The 9,101-nt window shown below is 52.4% G+C and overlaps 1 gene segment (V, D, J or C); it reads right to left on the reverse strand.

The window, feature by feature from the left end:
- Positions 1-1,279: 1,279 nt before the first annotated feature.
- Positions 1,280-7,635, reverse strand: LOC116080191. The segment is given in 4 exon segments: positions 1,280-1,726; positions 1,916-2,254; positions 2,496-2,798; positions 7,526-7,635. Coding segments are annotated over 3 exon segments (930 nt in total).
- Positions 7,636-9,101: the final 1,466 nt, after the last annotated feature.

A 9,101-nucleotide genomic window follows, 5' to 3' on the forward strand; every position in this document is an offset into this window, starting at 1 on the left:
GAGTGTATGCTTGTGTATGCCCATGTGCATGTATGCAGAGCAGAGTGTATGCCCGTGTGCATGTATGCAGAGCAGGGTGTATGCCTGTGTGCATGTATGCAGAGCGGGGTGTATGCCCGTGTGCATGTATGCCCGTGTGCATGTATACAGAGCGGGGTGTATGCCCGTGTGCATGTATGCCTGTGTGCATGTATGCAGAGTAGGGTGTATGCCCGTGTGCATGTATGCAGAGCGGGGTGTATGCCTGTGTGCATGTATGCAGAGCGGGGTGTATGCCCGTGTGCATGTATGCCCGTGTGCATGTATACAGAGTGGGGTGTATGCCCGTGTGCATGTATGCAGAGAGGGGTGCTGCTGAGGGTTGTTTGTGACCATGTCATATCTCTTTCCCAGGAGTCCGTGATCACCCTGAATGGCTATGCATGCCTACGTTGAGGGCTGGCCCACTGAGGGTGGGTGGCACCTTTTTCTTCTCAGTGCCCCCTGAGTTCTTCCCTTAATTCCTTTGCCATCTCTCTTGTGACCCCCAGATGGTACGAGCCTTGATCTTGCTACTCTCTTGCTCTATCTCTTTCTTGTTCAAGCCAGAAGCTGCAATCTAGTATACAAACAGCCACACCACCCACCATTCAGAGTACTTCTGCAGCAACCCACTTCTCTTGGGACTCTCCCTTGTCTTTTTTTTTTTTTCTTCCAGAGCTGAGGACTGAACCCAGGGACTTGCACTTGCTAGGCAAGTGCTCTACCACTGAGCTAAATGTCCCAACCCCGGGGACTCTCTCTTGAGCTTTGCCTTCTTAGCTGAATCCTGCTCACCTTGGATTTCATCCCTACCTTATTCTTACCTCCCATTCATTGCACATTCACACGACAGGTACACACACTCACAGGCACACATGTTTCCACCAACATGAACACACACAGATACATGCATATTCATAGGTATACACAGGTATACACATGCCCATAGGGACACAGATATAGTGTACACATATGTACTTATACCCATATACATACTTATAAACCCATAGACACACACAAACTCACTCTTCTTTTGTTGCACACAGGTACACACATGAAGGCATGTGGACCCACATCCATAAGCACTCACCAATACATACACATGCATACACATATACTCTAGGCATGCAGGGCCTTCAAAGTCTCTGAGGCCTTACAAGCTCAGGTGGTGGGAGTTCCTCCCTCCCTGGGCCCTGACCCTCCCTGCGTTCTGTAGACCCTAAGGATGATGGACGGGCACTGGATGGAAGTGCAGGGATACTTTGGATGAGCACAGAGTTTATTTAAGGAGTAGGGATAGGCAGGGTGGCTCAGTAGCAGATGCCATCTCCCTCTGACATGATCACAGACACGTTGACGTTGGTGGGTTTACCCGACAGACGGTCGATGGTCTTCTGGGTGAAGTTCATGGGCAAGGCCTCGTGGCCCACCATGCAGGAGTACTGGTCACCCTGTTTCCAGGTTTCGGCTGACACACGCAGCACGCTTGTCACAAGGTAGGTGGTGGCTCCGTCTCCTGGCTCCTGTAGGGGCTCAAACACTAGGTAGCTTCCAGGGGACAGCTCTTCATTTCCATGCAGCCAGCGGATCAGCACTTCTTTAGGGTTGAATCCTCGCACCAGGCATGTCAGGGACACGAGCTCATTCAGGGCCAGCTCCTCCGACGGCGGCGGTAGCAGGTGGACCTGGGGTGGGAAGGTGTTCACTGGAAGGTAGAAAGAAGAGTTATGGCTCAGACAAGGGAACAAAGACCCCTCTGCCCTTCCCTTCTGGGCAGCTCCTCAGATAGCTCCAGTTTCCTTCTGTGAGCAGTCGAGCATCTGTATTATAGGATGAAGGCAGGCATGTGAGCAGAGAACACCACACAATGTCCCAGGTATGCATCTGGGCCCACCTGTGTCTTTGGCAATTGTGCCAGTTAAGGAGGTCTCAGACTCAGGATGGGTAACTGTGCATTTGAATGGTGCTCCACTGTTCCAGCGCTCAGCACAGCCAGGCAGGACGCTGGACACACTGTAGCAGCCGCACGAGTCCTGCACAGCTTTCTTCTGCACTGCATCCTTCCCGGTAGTGGGTTCCCAGGTGAAGACGGCTCCCTCAGGACTTTTCAGGCCACTCAGAGTACATGTGAGGCTGGCATCTGAACCCAGGAGCAGGTCCTCAAGAGCTGGCCGCTGCAGTGACAGGCTGGGATGGCAGGTTGGTGAAGGACAAATAGGACAATCACTTGGACCTGTAATGGAGAAGTCCTAGCGAATCAGCATATTCTCCTTTTCTCCTTTGCTGTCCCCTTTTCTGGATGTTCTGAGGCCTCAGCTCCTTCTAGCCTGTCCACACCTCCTTTCCCTCATCCCTCATGGGAGGTTTCCAAGGTTCCCTGTGGGGATGTGTTTCAGAGGGATATTTGGGTCCAGATACCAGGTTAAGGTAGGATTTATCCCCCCTCACCCCAGCTGACCCCTAACCTTCTTTACCATGGCACTCCACTTCCAATTCTTGGACGGGGTTAGAGTCATGTTGCACAGAGCATTTCACAGATGCTTTTTCTGGGCACTCTTCAGCTGGCAGGGTCAACTGGCTGCACATGGTGTACCTTCCCCCAGAGCTCAGGGCAGGTGGGAAATTTATGGTGGTTATATCCTTCCCACTCTTGTCCCAGGTCACATTCATAGTTCCGGATGGGAAGTAATCATGAATCAAGCAGCCAATTATCACTGGGTCACTTGACAGAGATGGTGGGAGTCTCAGTGGGTAGATGGTGGGATTTCTTGGGGACTCTGGAACATAAAACATGCGTGACATAGTATGCTTCACACTGTCCATCTTGAGACAGTTTCAGGAAAAAGGACCATGTCTGTCTCTTCTTTATACAGGAGAACCCAGCCCAGTATCACATAGCCACTGCACTATGCACCCTCAGTTGAAGCTGACCAACAGTTCTGGCTCTGTAGATTCTGAACGTGACCTGCAGGTAGTTCTTAATACAGGAGAACCCAGCCCAGTATCACATAGCTGCTGTACTGTGCACCCACAGTTGGAGCTGACCAACAGTTCTGGCTGTATAGATTCTGAACGTGACCTGCAGGTAGTCTTTCACAAGGATCTAGCCAAATGCCTCCAGCAGGGCTTTGCACATACTGTGTCTTTGTACACATGATTATGCTACTGAGCAGTCTAGTACTCCAGATTTTTGTGCCACTCCTGTTTGGGCAGTGGGTAGAGTAAACTTCAATCCTAGGGTTAGGAGGACCAGAACTGGTAGGCCTTGGCTGGGGTAGCCAACCTGAGATTGAAGCTTAGCCAGCACAGGATAGGAGTGGTTGGGGAAGAGCTGGCTTGGAGGTTACATTGGGGAGTGGTGGGGGGAGAAGGCCATTTTATTGTGTTTTCACCTTACACTTGGCTTGTCCTGGCTTCAGAGCTGATACTCCTGCAACCTGCCAATCTACCCAGCAAACAGTGGACCCAAAGATGAGAGGACTAAGTGTGAGCAGTGGCTCTGTCCATGTAGGTGCCATTTACAGGTACATGTAAATTTGCACCAGGTAATCAGGGAAGGAGAAGAGGGAGTGAGAATTGGACACTAAGTTGCATGGCTTCACTCACACAAAACAAACGGAGGCAATAATCTGGACCCATGAAGCAAGAGTTGGTTCACATTTCTTTCGAAGTCTTTCAATCACCTGAGCTTAACAAACTGGCAGAGCTCAGACTAGAACTGTGAGGAAGTCCAGCCATGCTAACTCACCCCAGGCTAGCTCACAGTGAAGTCTAGCTCAGCCAGCCTGACTTATGTTAGCTCCTCTTAGCCAGCCAAGCCAAGTTTCTCCTAATTCCAGCCTAGCTCTGCCCATTCCGGCCAGCCCAGCTAGACCATGTGGACCAGCTGAGCCCAGCAAGGCCAGCTGAGCCCAGCTCAGTCAGTTCAGCCTATCTTGTCCCGTTCAGCTCAGTTTAGCCCACCCCAGCCTAACTTGGTCCAGCCTAGACTAACTCAGCCTAACCCAGACTACCTCAGTCTAGCCCAGACTAACTCAGCCTAGCCCAGACTAACTCAGTCTAACCCACACTAACTAAGCCTAACCCACACTACCTCAGCCTAGCCCAGACTAACTCAGTCTAACCCAGACTAACTCAGCCTAACCCAGACTAGCTCAGCCTAGCCCAGACTAACTCAGCCTAGCCCAGACTAACTCAGCCTAGCCCAGACTAGCTCAGTCTAGCCCAGAGTAACTCTCAGTCCAGCCCAGTCCAGTCTAGTTCACTTCATCTCAACTAAGCCCATTTTAGGCCAACTCAGACAGCCAGCTCAGCCCAGCTCAGACAACCCTGTCTAACCTACCTCAGTGCAACACTATCTAAGTCATCCCAGCGTAGGGAAGCTCAGCCCGGCCTAGGAAGCAAGCTCAGCCTTGTTCAGCCCAGCCCATCCTAGCTGAGCTCAGCTCAATCCATTCTAGCCTAGCCAAGTTTATCCCAGTCAGCTCAACCCAGCTCATTCCAGCTCAGCCCGGCCTCGTCTAGCTCAGCCAGCCCTTCCAGCCTACCTCATGCAGTCCACTCTGGCTCATCCCAGCTTAGTTTAACCTAGCCCAGCCCAGCTCATTCCAGTATAGCCTAGCCAGACAGGTCAGTGCAGCCTAGCTTAGCTCAGCTCAGCCCAGCCTAACCCATCTCACACCAGCCCAGCCCACCCTAACCCAGCTTGGCCCAGCCCAGCCCAGCTCATTCCAGTATAGCCTAGCCAGACAGTTCAGTGTAACCTAGCTTTGTCCAGCTCAGCCCAGCATAACTCATCTCACACCAGCCCAGCCCAGCCTAACCCACTCACACCAGCCCAGCCCAGCCTAACCCAGCCTAGCTCAGCTCATGCCAGTTCATTCCAGCTCAGCCCAGCCTAGCCCAGCTCAGGCAGCCTAGCTCGGATTAGCCCAGTCATCCAGTGCATCCCACCCCTAGCTCAGCTCAGCTCAGCATATACCGTGCCAGCCCAGTTTAGCCAGTCCAGTCCAATTTATCCCAGCTCAGCACAATCCACCCAGCACAGCCCAGCCTGGCCTAGCCTGGCCCAGCCTAGTCTAGTTTACCTCCATTTAGCAGAGCTCAGCTCAGTCCATTCTAGCCTAACCCAGACCATCCCAGGCTAGCTCAGCTCATCCCAGCTCATTACGGTTCATCTCAGCCTAGTTTAGCTCAGGCAGCCTGGCTTAGACTAGCCAATTCTAGCCTAGCTCTGTAAGTCTAGCCTAGGTCATCCCAGCTTAGTTTAGGCTAGCCCAGCTCAGTCCACCCCATCCCAGATTAGCCTGCCTCAGTAGCTCAGTTAGCCCAGCCCAGTACAGACCATCCCAAGATATTTTGGCCAGTCCACTCTAGTTTATCCCAGCTCAGTACAGCCCAGCACATCCCAGCCAGCCAGTTTAACTCACCCTAGCCCATTCTAGCCTGGTTTAGCCTTGGATAACTCATCCCATCCCATCGTATCCTCTTAATATAGCTCAGGTTATCCTAACTCATCTCAGCCTGGTCCACCTCAGCCTATTTTAGCTAATCCCTTCCCAAACCAGCTTGGCCCAGTCCATTTCAGCAAGCCCATCCCAGCTTAGGTCAGTTCAGACCAACTCAGCAGTTCAGGCTAGCTCAGCCAGCCCAGTCTAACCTAGCTCAACTCAACTCAGCAGTTCAGGCTAGCTCAGCCAGCCCAGTCTAACCTGGCTCAACTCAACTCAGCATAGCGAAGCCCAGGCTAGAGAAACCAAATTCAATTCAGGTCACTCTAAGCCCAGCTCAGTCTAGACAGTTCAATCAGCTAAACCAAGCCTGTTTTATTTCATCTCAGCCCAGATTCCATCTTAGATTTGCTCAGCCTATCCAAGTCTACTTAGGCCAGGGCAACAAAGCTCATACCACCCTAGTCTAGCCCAGCTCAGCTCAACCCAGCTCAACTCATGCCAGACAAGCTGAGCTTGGTGTAGCAAGCTCAGCCTAGCCCAATCTAGTTTACTGTAGCTCAACTGAACTTAACCCAACCCAGCCCAGCCCAGCTCAGTCTAGCTTAGTGTTTCCACCCCAGACTAGCTTAAATCAGTCAAATTCAGAGCATTCTAGCCTATGCTAGCTTAGCCTAACTCAGCCCAGTTTAGCCCAGTCCACTTGATTCTACCCAGTCCAGCTCAGCTCAGTCCAGTTTGGACCAGTCTAGTTCAGCTCATCCCATTCTAGACTACATTCTAGACTAGCTCAGTTACCCAAGTCAGGACTCCTTACCCCATCTTAGCCCAGTTTATCCTTGCTCAGCCTAGCTCAGCTCAGCTCAGACCAGTCCAGTTCAGACTAGCCCAGCTCAGTCTAGTCTAGCTCAGCTCAGCTCAGACCAGTCCAGTCCAGACTAGCTCAGCTCAATCTAGCTCAGCCTAGCTCTGCTTAGCTCAGACTGGTCCAGTCCAGCCTAGCCCAGCTCAGTCTAGCTCAGCTCAGCTCAGCTCAGCTCAGTCCAGTTCAGACTAACCCAGCTAAGTCTAGCCTAGCTCAGCTCAGCTCAGCCCAGCCCAGTCCAGCCTAGCCCAGCTCAGTCTAGCTCAGCTCAGCTCAGCTCAGCTCAGACCAGTCCAGTTCAGCCTAGCCCAGCTTAGTCTACCGCAGCTCAGCTCAGCTCAGAGCAGTGCAGTTCAGACTAGTCCAGCCCATTCTAGACTAGCTCAGCTCAGCTCAGACCAGTCCAGTCCAGACTAGCTCAGCTCAATCTAGCTCAGCCTAGCTCAGCTCAGCTCAGAGCAGTCCAGTCCAGACTAGCTCAGCTCAGTCTAGCTCAGCTCAGCTCAGCTCAGACCATTCCAGTTCAGCCTAGCCCAGCTTAGCCTAGCTCAGCTCAGCTCAGCTCAGCTCAGACCAGTGCAGTTCAGACTAGCCCAGCTTAGCCTAGCTCAGCTCAGCTCAGACCAGTCCAGTTCAGCCTAGTCCAGCTTAGCCTAGCTCAGCTCAGCTCAGCTCAGCTCAGACCAGTGCAGTTCAGACTAGCCCAGCTCAGCTCAGCTCAGCTCAGCTCAGACCAATGCAGTTCAGATTAGCCCAGCCCATTCTAGACTAGCTCAGTCAGCCCAACTTGGCCTACCTTGTCCCAGCTCAGCCCAGATCAGTCTCATTCAGCTCAGCTAAGCTTAGTCCAGCTCAGCCTGGCTAAATCCAGCTCAGCTCAGCCCTGGCAGCCCAAGTCACCACCATCCTTTGTTGCTGTCCCCTAATCCTTGCCTCTGTCTAGCCTGGGAGTTTCTTGTTGCTGTGTTCCAGGAAGCTGGGTTTCACCAGTTTTTCTCTCTTCTCTGCAGCTCAGACCACGACACCGCCTTGTGCCTGTGTTTGTGTCCTGTATTCCTCTGGCTCTTGCTCATTGAATCACCTTCTCCTTCTTGCTAATGCTTCTCTATCTTATGTTCTTAGGCCTGGCCTGGTTGAGACTCCTCAGTGCACCAATGAGCAGAGAAGTTCAGATGGTACTGGGACCCACCTGCTCAAGGTTGTTGAGTCACCTTCACAGGGGAGCAGTCAGGTCTCCCATGGCTCAGGTGATCCCACACTGAAGGTCCATCCTCGTGGCTAAAGGCCATCTGCCCTATGGGAGAGAGCTTAGGACTTGGCTGGAAGCTGTTTTTCTCTGTGTGTGGTTGCCTGTGGATGGGTCAGACTGAGTGGTGAGGGGGCTGCATGACTGTGTATCTGGCCCCTAGATGGGGTCCCTCACCCACTTCCTGTTCCACCTCCACATTGTGGCCGCTTGCCTCCACGTCATGTCTGGCCTGTGGTCTGGCTGTGGTGGAGACAGGTGTGTCTGACCACACGGGCCTTGATGGGGCCAGGACTCCACATGCATGGCCACAGGGGTAGGTTGGGGCCTGAGATGCAGGAAAGGGAATGAAATAAACATCCAGTTGCTCAGAGACTCCGAGACAGAGATGGAGAGGGAGAGAGGACAATTAGGGATAGAAGGAAGACCCAAGAGTTTGTTTTCAAGGAGCCAGAGCAACAGGGCTGCTCCAGAGGGCTCCCTAAGCCAAGGAGGCCTTAAAGAAGAGCTTTGAGGTCAAAGGGTTGACATCAGGGTGGTTGAAGTGTCTGGAACAGTTGGTCATGAGCTGTGGCTACCTCCATGGGTAGTTTCATGAGAAAGTAGGTGCCCTAGTCTGAGGGCTAACATGGAGGTCTGCAGGTCACAGTTAGGTACTATCCTCATTCAGATCCCATCTGCCTTATCACAGCTTTCCCAGGATGGGCCTTTGCCCTACAGGGCCCCTCAAAGATTGTCAGGTTAGGGTTCCATCCTTCACTTGATCCTCTACACATCCTATTGTCTCCTCCCCACAATGTTCCTCTTTGTAGGTTGCCTCTGCCACTGAGCCTCATTTATATGATAACAGGACTCTGGACCCTCACACAGGCGCGAGACAGTCTTTGCCCAGGAGTGGCCCTGTCTGGAGGGGGAAGGTTGTAAATCAGAAGGTATGATAGCCTGTGTCACTGGTGCTAAGTGTTGAGTTGGGGAAGTTAGCCTTTTCTGGGTTCTTGGATAGATACTTCACAGAGGAAGGGCTGCTGCATCAGTCTTGGAAAGTATGGAATGAACCGAAGTCCCCTTAGCCCTTTAGTTGTGAAGCCAGTCAAAGGTGTTTGTGAGATAGAGAGGGGGAAAGCTTGGTCCTGGCTTCCAGAGATCTGCCTGTCTCAAGGGGGATCTGGAGGTTCTGTCATCAGGCCAAACATGCCCTGGAGCCATCAGCAATGGGGGACATTGTGGCTGCCTGTCTTAGTCATTTCTGTTGCTGTTAAAGAATACCACAGGCCAACTGGCTGCAGTAGCTTAGTCAGTAGAGATTCAAAGCTGGAAGCATGAAGCAGGGTGCTGGGACAGTCAGTCTGGTAAAGGCTGCTTCCTAGTCCACAGAGGCTCATTCAATGTCATGTGTCCTGCCATGAGGGTGTTCTCATGTACCAAGCACCTCCTTTTGGTCTTAGGGTTTGCCAGACTGAGTCAGAAGACACCCTCATAGGACATCATGCCAACATGTTATAACCGGCTACAGTGTGTC

This window comes from Mastomys coucha, unplaced genomic scaffold (assembly GCF_008632895.1).
Source record: "Mastomys coucha isolate ucsf_1 unplaced genomic scaffold, UCSF_Mcou_1 pScaffold6, whole genome shotgun sequence".
Lineage (NCBI taxonomy): Eukaryota > Metazoa > Chordata > Mammalia > Rodentia > Muridae > Mastomys > Mastomys coucha.